The sequence below is a fragment of the Aptenodytes patagonicus genome, chromosome 4, assembly GCF_965638725.1.
Source record: "Aptenodytes patagonicus chromosome 4, bAptPat1.pri.cur, whole genome shotgun sequence".
Taxonomy (NCBI): Eukaryota; Metazoa; Chordata; class Aves; order Sphenisciformes; family Spheniscidae; genus Aptenodytes; species Aptenodytes patagonicus.
Window position 1 is genome coordinate 56,894,009 of NC_134952.1, and position 14,017 is coordinate 56,908,025.

At 46.4% G+C, this 14,017-nt stretch overlaps 2 protein-coding genes across 3 annotated transcripts in view; both read right to left on the reverse strand.

Moving 5' to 3' along the window:
• Positions 1–584: 584 nt before the first annotated feature.
• LAMTOR3 (late endosomal/lysosomal adaptor, MAPK and MTOR activator 3) lies at positions 585–6,440 on the reverse strand. Of its 2 annotated transcripts, none has more exons than XM_076336802.1 (7): positions 6,308–6,440; positions 5,533–5,583; positions 5,233–5,267; positions 4,359–4,417; positions 3,309–3,442; positions 2,171–2,234; positions 585–1,445 (listed from the first exon to the last, which is right to left on the reverse strand). In XM_076336802.1, the coding sequence occupies exons 2-7, from the start codon at positions 5,539–5,541 to the stop codon at positions 1,372–1,374; spliced, it is 375 nt and encodes a 124-aa protein (XP_076192917.1). In that variant the 5' UTR covers positions 5,542–5,583; positions 6,308–6,440; the 3' UTR covers positions 585–1,371. The 2 variants fall into 2 exon arrangements, with proteins under 2 accessions (XP_076192917.1, XP_076192918.1); XM_076336803.1 differs by lacking the exon at positions 6,308–6,440 and adding an exon at positions 5,822–5,846.
• A 3,356-nt stretch (positions 6,441–9,796) lies between these two features.
• The window catches only part of DNAJB14 (DnaJ heat shock protein family (Hsp40) member B14), a 28,841-nt gene continuing 24,620 nt past the window's right edge, over positions 9,797–14,017 (reverse strand). The window contains exon 8 of the mRNA XM_076336799.1: positions 9,797–11,886. Within this exon, the coding sequence (XP_076192914.1) occupies positions 11,762–11,886 (125 nt within the window). The 3' untranslated portion in view covers positions 9,797–11,761. The remainder of the gene's footprint in view (positions 11,887–14,017) is intronic.

The following is a 14,017-nucleotide window of genomic DNA, read 5'->3' on the forward strand; positions in this document are numbered from 1 at the left end:
ACACCTTGGGACTCAGTTTCTAGCTGCTTCTGTAATGACCAGCAACAGAAAGCTCAAGCCAGGAGCTCAGTTTAAATGGAAAAGGGTTAACTGACAACTTTTAATCTCCAATAGAGTTTTTGAGCCAAGAATTCCCAGTCCTCATTTCCAGCACCACTGTTTACCCCCCATCCTGCCTGATGCTGAAGATGGGTGAGGTATAAATGAGGGGCAGTGGCACCCCCTTCCCCAGCGGGAGGCATAGACCTGCCAAGAGCTCTCCCTTAGACCAGCAGCGCTTGGTTTTGGCGCTGGAAGTCTACACTGCAGCCATCACAAGCGGAATATGGGAGGGAACGAGGTGGGGCAAAGAGCACGGGATCGATCCCCAGCAACAGGAAGCCAGTTGGCACCAAGTTCTGCATCTCTGCATTGGCACAGGACTTGGTATCCTTATCACCCAATTGGGAGATACACTGGTTAGTTTTCAGCCTGTAAACTCGTGGGTTTTGTACATTTACAAATAATTAAGAGACCTGTTCTCTCCACAGAAAAGCTGATATTCTGTAGAGTATTATGGTGCAACAGAAGAGTGGACCAGGCTCTGTCATTTAAAAATACTGTATTTTATTTATATTTATTTACTTAGGAAAAACCTAAGGGTAAATGAGCTGAGAGTGTCACCAGTGATGAACCCACACGACAACTACGAGACGTGAGATCTCACAACCATATTACACAAAAACCCCATGATAAAGTGAGACATTGTTCGGGTGCTTTTATCTGGGCATCAGGAAAACCCCTAAAGCAACAGCTTTCGTAGAAATAGCTTTCTTCTTAGTGGAAGCAGGACGCAGCTAGCATCCAGATTAGTAGCATTCCTTTGCCAAAGTATCACCCACGTAAGAAAGCTGGGATATTTATTCATTGTACCAACACATCACTGCTAGTAAACTTGCTCTCACAATACTCTTTCAACCACATCTTTGATAACACCATACAACCGATCTGCTTTCCAACACGTAGTGGTAGCTGGCCTGAGGATAAACCCCACTGCGTGCCCGGTTCCCTGTAAAGCAAGAGATCTGTGGGTTGCTCATTTGAGCCAACAGCATCGTGCCGATCTGGCTCAGCTGGCTGAGCTAAACTCCATGGGAGCTATTTTGGTGGTCTCTCCAGTACTGCACAATACAAGAAGCATGGCCTAAAGTAACACCCATCTACAACACACTAGTAGATCATTTCAGATTCAGTACTATGTACAATTTACTCTTACTTAGTATACTAAGGAGCTGTGGTATTTCTTCTGAGACATGTTATTTGACTGAGGATTATTGAATCTTTTGTCCACTGGGCTGCAGAGGGATGCTGCACTCCGGCTATACCATCAGGTTAAGAAACTTCAACAACCTGCCTCAGTTCTTCAAACAGGGGGGTGAGCTCCTTCTCTAAACTTACAATCAGCCCTGGAAAGAGAGAGGAGACAGAACATCCCATCAAACGACATAACTGAGAAGCCTCTCTCCAGTCCCCACAGCTCCCTCCCCTCCCAAGTCACAGGCAGTGTTTTCCCAAACACGAAACGTTTCACTTGAGCTGCTCGCTCTCCACGGGAATAGCGGGCAGCACCCCCAGGCAGGGTGCCTGCAGCCCCCACCACCAACAGGGGCACACTCTGTGCAGCACAGCTCTCCCCTGTGCTGCTGCTCGCCTCCGCTATCGCCTCACTGCTTCCCACAGCTACCTAAGCAGCTGTGCAAGAATTAAATCCCTTTTTAGCCAACGCCCTCATGAGCAAGGCCAGGTGCTTCACTGAAGGATTTCCCCACCCCATGGAACTGAGAAGACAAAGCCGCACATGTTACTGCAGAATGTAACCTGGAACTGACGGAAAGAGACCAAACAACTGGTTTGTACAGTACAATCATGGCTGGTGCAGTGAACACTCATGTAGCAAGGGTAAGGTTAATCACAGGAGAAATACGCTTCTAACAGAGTAACAACTTCAGCAAGTCACCTAAAATCTATGAGTTTTTACTCGCACCCTTCCCTTCTCCACAATACGCTGACAAAATTCATAGCAGGAGCAAAGTTAATATACCTTGAAGTAAATTCGGATAATTTATTTTCAATTATTTAAACACCTGGGCCTTAAAATACCACAACATTTAAAATACACGGGAAGACATACCGGTATTGGCATTGCTGCTAGCAATGAAACTTACTACCAAAGGTAAGCGATTGAACTGCACCACCTGCAAGGAGAGAGAACAGTGTTCAGGCAGCAGCTAACACATGTTGGATGTCAGAGCTCTGTCACATAAATTCTTTCTGAAACAAGCAGCCTCCTCAGTTTAAAGGACAAGCAGGAGCAAGAGCCACAGAGCTGACTTTCCAGTGTATCCATTTCGTAAGCTTCACAGTTAAACACACCAACAGAACTCGCACCACAGTACAGGAAGCCGCACGTGGAAAGCCTGGCATTTCCCTCCCTGCCATGTTCTGCAGTGTTACCCACCTGAAATCTAACTCGGCTGCAAACACTGCAGACTATGCTGTGGAGACCACACCCTCCACAGGTAACACGAGGGCAGGCAGGTTTATTGTTTTAAAATACTATTCAGTGCATAGCAGCATCTCCTCTTCCATTAATAGGGAACTGGAATCTTGAGCACAACAATAAGCTACTAGCATCAAGAGAATCAAAGCAATGTACTCAATGTGTGTAAACTAACTCATTCACTCATTTATTTTCCAAACAAAGCTAGATACTGTAGGCTAAACAGTTGGCCAGTTTACTGCAGTCGTAACAAAAAGCTCTCAAGACCACTAGAACTTGAGAAGGAGCAGAAACTTAGTAGATGATGGATTTCAGGACACAAATAATCAGTCTGTAAAAAAATATGAGTGATATTTCAAAGCTTTCTTACCTCCAAGTCGTACTGGCAGCAAGATGGGCTATGATGTAGGCTGCATGTGCTTATTTAACTTTAGGTGTCACTAATTATAAACAAATATTGTTTGCGAAAGAGAACATAAACCCTTTGTAACAGATTCTGAAGGCCATATGAGCAGCACCTGCTGCAAATCCCTGATTACTACCTGTTCAGAAAACTCCACCATTTTCAACCAGTAAATCTGTTTTGAGAAATGCAAGAGAAGCTCGACAAACAGTGCAAAAGTTTAGCTTGGCCATTTAAGCAGCGTGAGAAATAAAACACAAATACTTCAATAGCAGCCAAGTGGAAATCTAGCAGAGTTTAAACCACCCCTCCCTTGCTCAGGAACAGCTCTGGTCACTGAGAACAGGCCACATTGAGGTTACTCACCTGGTACGTATTGTAGTAGCAGATGATGCTTTTGTTTTTAGAAAGTCCTAGTTTGCTGCCCTGATCTGTGGCAAGGGCAAAGGTGGACAGAAAGCCAGGTCGCAGTGCATGTTCCGGAGCATTATCATTGGCAACTGGAACAAAACAAGAAAATTCTTATTTTTACATGGTGTCTATGACCGCATCACAACTCCTCATCCGGCTCAGTGCTCTGCCAAAAGCAGATCTGGTGTTGGGGAACACGTAACACATCTTGCACGCTTCCGCAACAAGCACAGGACAATCTTCACGAGCGGTACGTCATGTAATATTCTGTACATGATCAATGCTCGTTATACCAGCGTCCTCCCTAGCACGCCTGAGAAACAGTCTTTTCCTTTACGATGCACAGCCTGTGCTGATGTCACTTTGGTTCTGTGTCCCTCGCTGTTTGCGCCGATTCCAGCCTTTGGATTGATTACTGGCACAGAGTCACTTGAATGAACACAGGTGAAGATGTGCAAGTTCTGCTAGGTGTTTAAATACTTTGGGACATTAAAAAAAAAAATAAATCTGCAGTACTTGAATCAGTACTCTTAAACTAGTTTACCCACAACACAAAGACATCTTAAACAAAGACTGCAGAGATATGATAAAAATGACAGTACCAAAAAGCAAACAAAATTAAATAACCTGTGTAGAAGTCGGATGCAATTGCTCCTCAGCACAGACCAGCCAAGTCAACAAAATACCCGTAAGCTCTCTCGAGTACTTTGTATCAGCCTGTGAGTGACCTGAAGATACGAGCACCTTACACCACTCCAACCCTATTCACTGAGGAAAATTCCTGTGGCCTGCAATTATTGAGGACATTGCACATACACGAACGAAAGGATAAATTTAAAGAGGTACACAACCAACTATCGAACTTGAAGTAGAAGTCTAATTTAATTCTTCAGTTTTGGATATTCAGGTATGGGACATAACCAGAGAAGGTTCTGCTGTACTTTTCCACCCCCTGCTGTTCACTCAGGATTTCAGTTGCAGGGCACAGTGAGAAGCTGAAGTTACCTTTGATAACAGGCACACCGTCTCTATCTGAGACTACAATAGCGTGAAGACCTTCAACGCTGCAAAAAAAAAAAAAAAGAAGAGGAGACACCACTTTAAAGACAGTAATTAGTAGCAAAGATCTTTTTTCCCCGAACAAACGTGACAGGAAGGGGAAAACATGGAAAAAACTGATGCCTTCGCTAATTTAGTATTTCACTGGAAAGGACTTGTTCTGTTTAGTACAGGTGGTCTCTCGGAGCAGTAAAGAGAGAAATACAAAGTGAAACTACCGAAAATGGCACGGAACTTTTAGCTTCAGAAAGAGGACTGATACTACGAATCCAAATTCGTTAGTCAAGGAGGAGCCTTTGTACGTTGTCCTCGCCCAAGGAGCGCCGGTTTCACTGTATTTGCGCGTCATCTCAGACGGTGGCTGCTTAACGCTGCTAGTAACGGGCAATTACCGAAAAGGGAATTATCAAGGATTAGGCAGCCGAGTCACGAGGAATGTTTTTCCCACTCCTCATTACGGCACGATGAGCACGCGTCGCTTCTTTTCAAACGGGCGAGTGAAAGGCTAAGCTGTCTTCATCTTAAGGTACCTCCAGCTCATTTAAACAACAAAAAGCGCGTACCGGGTTAGCCGACTCCCTGTGACAGCGAAAGGGGCCGGCAATTAGCAGCTCCCCGCAGCGAGGCAGGGTTCAGATAACCGCCTTTGTAATTTGACAGCGACTTCGCTGCCAGCCCCGCCGCCCGGACACCCCGGCCGCCAGCAGCTGCGGCCTCCGCGCCGGCGGGGCGGGGGCAGCGCCCAGAGCCCGCAACCGGCGCTGCCCCGCCGCAGGGCCGGGCCGGGCCCGGCCGGACCCGCCGTCCCCGCGCCACTTACCTCGGCAGCTTCTTGTACAGAAACCTCTTCAGGTCCTGGGGGCAGAGACGGGCGGCACGTTACTACTTAGAAACCGGGCGGGAGGGAGCTCCCTGCGCCCCGCTCCCCCGCAGGCCCGGGTGCAGCCCCGCCGCCCGCTCCGGGGCGGCTCTGCCTCCCCCCCGGGCCCCGACCCCCCCCCGCTGCCCCGGACGTACCCGGCCCCAGCGCTCGCCCCCCCCGGCGCTCCCCCCGGGCCTCCGGACGAGCCCCGGCCCGCGCCCCAAGCGCCGCCCAACCGCCCCGCGGAGCCGCACTTACGTCGGCCATGGCTGGGGGCCTGCCGGCGCTGCCGCCGCCACCTCCGCCGGCCTGCGAGACGAGAGGGCGCCCGGTCACCCGCGACGCGGCGGGAGCGGCCCCCGCCCCGAAGAAGGGGAGCGGCGGGCGGGCGGGCGGGCGCGCTCCCTCCCTGAGACCCGGCCACCTCCCCCCGCCCCGCTGCCGTGGTAGAGGCCGCCCCCACCCGCCCCGAGAAGGGAGAGCGGTTGGGCCGAGACCACCGTCGCACCGGGGGCGGGGGGGTGCTGCCCTGCCCGCCCCGCCCTACCTGTCCGCGCGGCCGGCGCACCCTGCGCTGCCCCTACCCTCGGCGCCCGCCCGCCCGGCTCCGCCGCAGCCGCCGCTTCCCCTTTAAGCCTCTATCACGTGACGGCGCGCCAGCTCCCGAACCCGCAAGCGCTTCCCCGCCGCCGCCCCGCCCAGGCGGCGCCAGGTTGGTCCCGCTGGCGGCCCCCGAGCATGCGCCGCTCGGCCTGGGCGGCGGGGCCGACGGGGCGGGAGAGGCGGCGGCGAGAGCGCGGGCTACGGCGCGGCGGGAGGCCGGACGGCTGCCGCCCCCCCCCCCCCCCCCGGCCCGGCCGCTCGGCCAGGCCCCGGCAGCGCGTGCGGTGGGCCGGGGAGGCGCCGCCCCGCTCGCTGGGAAGGGGCGCGCTTGGTTCGAGCACTCGGCTGCCGGGGGAGGCCCCGCGCCGCGCTGCGCATAGTCCTTAACGTAAGGGTTTTTCTCAGGCCGTGCTTAGAAGCGGTCACGCACCTCGGAACAAACCCCTGTCGCTAGCGGCGGCGGTGGAGCCGAGAGCGGACCCCGAAATCCCAAAGTTTCTCTGCACGGCTTGCAAAATCCCCCCCGCAGGCTGCTGCTGGAGGCTTCCGCCCGCCCGCTCCGCGCAAACCAGACCGGCGCCAGAACCCGGAGGGCGGGTTTTTTGCTGCGGGGGCTCGTCCCCCCGCCCCGCCCCGCCCCGCCGCCCGGGCCCGCCGCAGCCGGCAGAAGCCGCGGAGAGGCAGCCGTGGTGCCCCGCTGCCGGCTCACCCCGTTTGCCTGCCGGGCAGAGACGGCGCGCCGGTGGCTAACGCGGAGTTAGCGGGAGGAGGGGGGGGCTGGTCCTCTCCGGCGGCCCCGCGCGGCAGCCGCACGAGCCCCCCGAGCTTCCCCCTCTGACGGGTGAGGTTTTGGCCGATTCGGTTTTGGGCACCACTGGCAACGGCAGCACAATCTTGGAGAAAAAAACACCCCCACAGAATTTAAGATAAAGGAACAACAAAAAGAAGAGAAAACGCCCATTTCTGCCGCGTGCAGTTGTGTCCAGTTTCCCTCCTCCGGCGACGCTCACTTCCCGTACTTTCGGATCTAGGCCATGGTGCCACGGACCTGCAGGCTCATAATTTAACAGCTAAGGCAAAGAAATAAAACGGATTCACCCCGTAGATGCCCACAGCGTAACAGTGGTAACTGCATCTACTTCTAAAGTCTTGTTGCATCAGAATCTAGGACCGCAGTGGTAGATTTTAAAAACAAACCCGCTCAGCCTGTAACAGTGCTTTTTCTCTGAAAGTGCTAGATGCTAAGCACTGCTGATACCTGAAGATTTTGCTTAGATGCCCATACTGGAGCTTAAATACAAAACAAAACAAAAAAAAATGCTGACCTTAAAATTGCTAATATTTCTGGATGTATAGGTCTGGCGAAGTTTTGAAAAAGCCCGACACAACCAGAGATAAGCAACTTTTTTGCAATCGACAGAGGAAGAGCTCATCCAGAAGGGCAGATTTATTTGAATATTGAGAGTCCGTACCTCCTTCTCCATCCAAGCCGTGCAGACGCAGCCATTTGATAAGGACTCGGTCATACTAGAGAGATACCTAAAGAGATCCCCATAAAATTCTTACGTGTGAGCTTCTGGTAGCGTTTTGAAAATTGCTACCTGGAACAACCTCGGTCCGCTCATTTATTAAAATATTCCCTACCGTACACTAAAAATGTTTAAAAACGCAACTGGCTTTTCAAAACTCGTAGGCGTGATGCTCAGTGATGGATTTTCCTTGTTTCCCTGCCACAGCGAGCATGACTGAAAGCTACGCAAAAGTATCTACGAGATGGCTCCTGCATTGCTAATATTAATGGGAATTTTGTGTCCGGTTCCAATGACAGCCTTTCTATACACCGAGCAAACCCGTACTGATGGGAAAAGTATATTCTGCATGAAGGATAACATCGTAACTAAACATTGTATTTTAGTATTATTTCTAAAAGCCTGGAGAAATCCGACGCTCAGACCTAGTTCCTGCCGGACTGAAAAGTCTCACAATTATCCTGGAGAAGAGAGGTATGGGAGGAGGGTTTATAGGGGCGTATTTCTTTCCTGTATTTATTTCATTTGTCCTGTCTGCTCCCAAAAGTATCTCGATCACGTGCCAGACGCGGCACAAAACTTTACACTTGTTAGGTGGTACTTTTCCTCCAGGCTCTACTCAGCGGTTTGCAAAGGAGCACGGGGGAAGCAACGCAGAGAGATCAGTGGCGCTTGCGAGGCTATAGGAAACGGTTAGGAGATGGGGGATACGGCGCCAGGGCTTCTGACTGCCAGTCGCCGTGAATCGTTACGACCGAGCTTCCTCTGGTGAAACTGACTGCACCGGATTAACCAGATTTAGACAACCGGGAAGCTAGTACTTTTTAAAGTTAGAGCTTCAGGAATTTGTGTATTAACCGACTTTTTTAAAACAAAATGTTTGCTTTCACTATTAGATTTTCCTTCTGCTCTCTTTGACAGATCTACAAGAAGAAAGAATAACAACTGTTTCGGGGATGAATGACATTTATGGAACAAACAACCTTAACAAACATATTCTTGCCCTCCCGTTTTAATCCTTTTACAGCATTCGTTACAAAGTTATATTAAAAATGCATATAACTTAAAGTTGTCTCCGCTGCCTATTTAAATGCATCTGTTACATTTTAGCGACTATAACGTTCTGCCTTTTCTTGGAAACTTGTGAAAGAATCAAGACTGTTTAAAAAAAGTCAAAAATTCAAATTTAATCTTGTTTTACCTAAACAGTTAGAGAACGTGTAGGGAAACGTTCATCAGATGCGAACACCGAACTCGCTTGTGACTCGGGATGCTCCATAAATAGAACACAAACTGATGTTGTATTTCAGCGGATGCCAATCATCTCCCTTTTTCATTATGCTATGTCAAAGTGTCATGCCAAGATTTTTCACTTTTCGCAGGACTTCCCTGCTTGCTCTTTTAAAGGAGAAATCAAGAACCCACGCTTGTGCTATCTTTAATTCTAGATTAAGTGCAGGTAATGACTAACTAAAAAGAGTAAGGGGTTAATTCTAGGTAGCTACAAAAGTTGAGGGATTTTCAGTCGGGCTGTTCAAAACCAGTTTTGTTTTTCCCTTTTCTTTCCAATATCTTATTTTAACGAGAACTTCACCTTCTGAAGAAAGGTCGTCTGAAAAGGTTCAAGTACTCCGCCCTCTTCAATTAGCATCTTGCTCATAAGAAAATTCGTTCTGAACTTTCCAGCAGATTCCTTCAACAAAACCAGGGAAGATAATAGTATTTCTGAAGAAAAAACCTTCAGACTTGAGAAAAAAGTAACAACCACGAGGAGAGAAACACCCACTTGGAATATGAAAAGAATGTTTGCAGGCCATATTCGAAGCAGGTTAATCTTTACGCTACAGGAAATAATAGCATCCTTCTGCATTCTACTGCATATTTCAAAGTGTGCAACTATTTAATCTGTTAAACGCTAAGCAGCATCTTTCCACCGGTATAAACATATGAATCGTTTCCTCCTTTGACAATGGCCATCGCAATAGGTAATCCAACGAAATGTAGCAGCCTAGGTCTCACTTAAACCGCTGGGACACCTGCGTTGCCACAGGACACAGCCACTGCCTTGCTCCAGTTTGCTGAGATACTGATCGCAATCTAACCAACCTAACACAGCTCCACATCCGTCCGTTTACCTGCTTCTCAGCTGCAGCAGAAGTAACTGCAGGGCAGACATAACCCACCCGATTATTACAAGCAGCTTTGCTAAGACCATCTCTTCACTCTGACTTCGCTGTTCTCGTACTCGAGAAATGCGTTCTATATCCTTTTTCCTCTTAACTAAAAGATCACCTGCAAGCTCGGACTCATTTGTGAATGGGAAGGCCCGAGTACTTGTTAAAGCCTTTGGAACGATTTTCTTCTATTAAGAAGACACAGGAGTACCAATATGTACGTTGATAGTTTGTTTTCATTAGTATAATTACAATACATTCTGGACAGTTACAAAATCCAGGGAATCACGTTTTCTCCATAAATTTCTATTGCAAATGTTTGGGTGCCTTTCCCATTACTTCCGCACACTTTTCCTATAATACTAGTAAGGACATCCAGTACAGCAACCCCTTTTCTTTTTTGTTTCAGCAGCTTTTAGTTCTGCTTTGTGCCTCAGGCTTTGATGTCCACCTTGAATGCTGGTTTAGCCGGTCAGTTAGAAGCCTGCAGCTACGCTCTCTCATGTTACACCAATTCAGTAGAGGACATTTCCAGTGGGACAGTTTAGAAAAGGTATATATGCAAAATGATTTCTGGGTCACTTAGAGCAATAGCATTTAGCGTATTTCTAAAGTCAAATCCTGCTCTAGATCAGAAGGAATTCCAATGAAGTCAGTCAAGTATTTAAACTTTCAGTTTAGGAGGAGAATTTGGCTCCACATAAACCAATAGCGTTGTTCAAAGATAGCAGTTTTCTCAAACAAAAAATACTGCCCTCATTATGAGCCACCTGGCATTCTCACATGCAAGAAACATTCTCCTGCATAGCACTGTTAAAATGTAAAAACATCAGCTACTGAACCTAAAAACATTTTCAACCCACTCTCGATAAACTTCAAGTACATTGCACTTTAGCTGCTTCAAAACGCCTCTCTGCATCAGCAGGTGTGGCTACATACAGTTTCCAGGTACAGGCCACCGAGTTACATGATCTTGTACGTAGGAGCCCAACAGTACGTCTGCTCATTTCGAGGAAGTCAGTCCAGCAACGTTCTGGTCCAGAGAAACGCACGCCCTACCTCTTCCGCCCCGGGACAAGGGATACGGCTCTGACCATAGGAGCGTACTGCAAACTAGCAAAGCATTTAAATAGCTGGCAAAAGCGTTGAAAGGCACATAGCTTGTCCTTAGCAATACTTCCCTGTTCCACTCTTGGTGCCTATTGAGGAATCAGTGTTGGGACCTAGCTTGAAATTAAAAAAATAGTAAGAAAATGGAAGCCTCCCAGGAAAAAAAAAATAGGTTGCCTTTTTTCTTTCCTTTTTTTGAGCTTTAAGATTTTACTATTGCGTGTTTTCCTCTACCTTTCCAGTGAAAATTAAGGAAGCTATGGATGCATGTTAACCATACATACGGACTTACTACTACTGGAATACCAAACGGTAGAGCTGCTGTAAACTGTTGCAAGGACTAAAAGCAATGCTTATAATGGTCTGTACAGGATTTGCAAATATTTACTGTGAAGAGAGATTAGTGTAGTTCTTAGTTTTCTCAGCATTGCTTAGAAACACTAAAAAACTACAACAGCTAATGGCTACTCTACACCAGATCAATATACCCCAACAGATATTTAGGAATATATGCCATTATATTTAAAAATACCAAGTTCCTCTAAGCTGGTAAACCTAGAAGATTTTACATAGAGTTAGAGATAAAATATTAAAAATTCTTGTTTCAACTCCACACACTTGACATCTGAATAGGAGTGATGTAATCATACTATTTATTCCATCAGTGAGACAAAATGTTGTATGGGACTAAATTTCTGAGATTTTAAATAGAAAGTCATTTAACTCGTATATACACAAAGTGTTCTTTCCACAGATATTTACATGGCAAATATGTTAGAGGAGAACCACTATGACTAAGTCTCTACAAGTATAGCATCCTTTCTGAGCTATTCTCTCTGCTGAAAGAATTCACAGAAGCTTGGAAGGAAAATCTAGACAATTAAAGTTACCTATATTTCACAGTAGGTAAAGAAGCCATTAAATGATATTTCAGTGTAAGGTTTCTGGAAACAGCTACACAGTAGAGTTTTACATCCACCCCTCTTTTCCAGCATTCATGGTGAAACTAAATCTCTTCTTAATTTACAAGAGACAACGGCATACGTAAAGATGTACGCGTATAATTGTAGTTCATCCTCCTCGATAGAGGCTGGTCAGCCGTTCTAGTTCTTTGCAGTTGTCCATGGACATGGAGTCTGCTTTCTTTTGGAGACGGTCGTCTCGATATACTTTTGCTGCATAAATTAAGTCTGTTTCTTTAATGAAAAAAAGAGGAAAGATTTTTCAGGTTAAGAACTGAATACTTCGCACATGATACATTCCTTCTCAGAGCTGTCCAAAACACCTCAGGTGTAATCCTCACCCTTTTTTCCTTCTGTCTATTCTAACTACCCACAGACACCACCTAAACAGCACTGCTACAGCTTCCCTTTGCTGGATCTTGACAAGCTTTTCATCTTTTTGAGCAGGGAAAGCGGTAACAGCCTTCCAGCACCCTCGTATTTCGTACAGCAGTACCTGATTAAAACAAACAAACCCGTACTACTTCTGTCAGACCTCATTAAACAATACAAATATAGGCCACACTCAGTGATCTTGCATATTACTGACAGCTCTAGCATCTCGTCTGTACCCAAAAATCCATTCTGAATGTTAAGCCCATTACTTCAACTGATGCTGCTTCAGACTGCCAGTGTTCGGAGGTATTAATAAAAGAGCGCTCTGTATTACACTGGTGTTCAATAGCTTGACATTGCTGAGCATTTTAATTCTATAAAATCTTTTTCAGCCCTTCCACTCGAAGTGGATTAGCAAGGCATTCTTAGATGTCAATCAACGCTGGAAAGACTTTAACTGTCACGGAGATCCAACACACAACAGGTATTCTGAATCCCTAAAACCACAAAATCAGCTGTTTCTATAAATAGAGAAAATCTATTACGGGCCGCTTTCTCAAAATCAATCTGGGTAGTTTTCACAACCTGATAAATTGCTAATAGCAAACAACATGACAGTCACCACCTTCAGGTTATTTTTCTTCTTTATACTAGGGTCAGATGCTTCTCTAGTCATTGCATTTTTCCCAGTAAATATGTACATACGGAATTGTGGGCCTCTTTCGCATTGTCCAGGACTCTGTTCATGCTTAAAGAAGTAAGCATGTCAAGAACAAATGCTGAAAAATGGGAAAGGTATTCTTTCTCCTCTTTCCCTCCCCAGGTGGAAACTGCCTATCAACTAAACCTTTTCAAAGATATTTAGACAGTAAATATATTACAGGAGACACAAATACAACATGCCAGTAAATCTAAGTGTAATGACTAGGTCAATAAAAGCAAACTATCCTTCCAGATCTACACTCTGCTGAAAAAATGTACAAATAATATGTCCTCTTTTTATTGTGCTGGATTATATCTTGTCTTTAATTTTTTGTTAGCAACCACGATCATTTTTGTAAACTATTTTACTATAAGATTACCAATCGTTCATCTAGCAACCACTTGTAGATGAAAAATTAGGTATTCATTTCATGAAGAGTGAACATATTCAAACATTTCAGGATGATCAAAGGACAACCTAGCTGGAAAAATACAAGAGTTTTTTACATTTGCTTATGAATTATACCCAAAAATTCTCTGATGCTTTCCTCTATTTGAAAAATCTGGGAAAAATCATTCTGATCAAATCTAGTACTCCGGGCAATAATCTGAAAGCTTGCCCCCAAAGTACTGGTGTTTCTCTTGCATACATGCGACCCATCAGCACAGTTTTCTGCCCACAGTTCTTTCCTGTGGGCAATTTGTAAAACTGTAGAGATTTACTTACACATAAGCAATGTGTACTCAGGAGTAAGAAGCACAAAGCCTCCAGGAAGCACTGGGCCTGCTATGCATGGGCCGTGCAGTTTGTATTTGTGTATCTACAGGCCAGCTAATGAATGCGTGCAGTCCTATTCAGGCGTTTGACTAGCTGTGATGCCGGGCTGCCTTTTACAACTGGGAGAAGCTAAGGGGCCACCTGAAAGGCTTGGCATCACTGGACTGCAGAAGGTAAAGTTGTGCAGGAACACAGGATTTCACTCAGAGGAGAGCATTCTGTTTGCTTCTGGTCAGTTTACTGACAGTTCATGAACAAATTATTTATCCAGTAAGCCATTACTGAAGTTTACCAGACGAAAAGTTGAAATCATCTGGTTTCAACACTGATGTCATTTTAGCAGCGCTGTTCTCACAGAGCATGAAAGGCTCACGAAATGGTCACAGATAATAGAATAAGAGGTTAAAATTGATGATGATTTGGAGATGGCCGATGCTATTCAGCATTCTTACGCTTTAACACTGAATTCTAGGATTCTGAAAGAAAATAACTCCTTGTATAATATTAGAT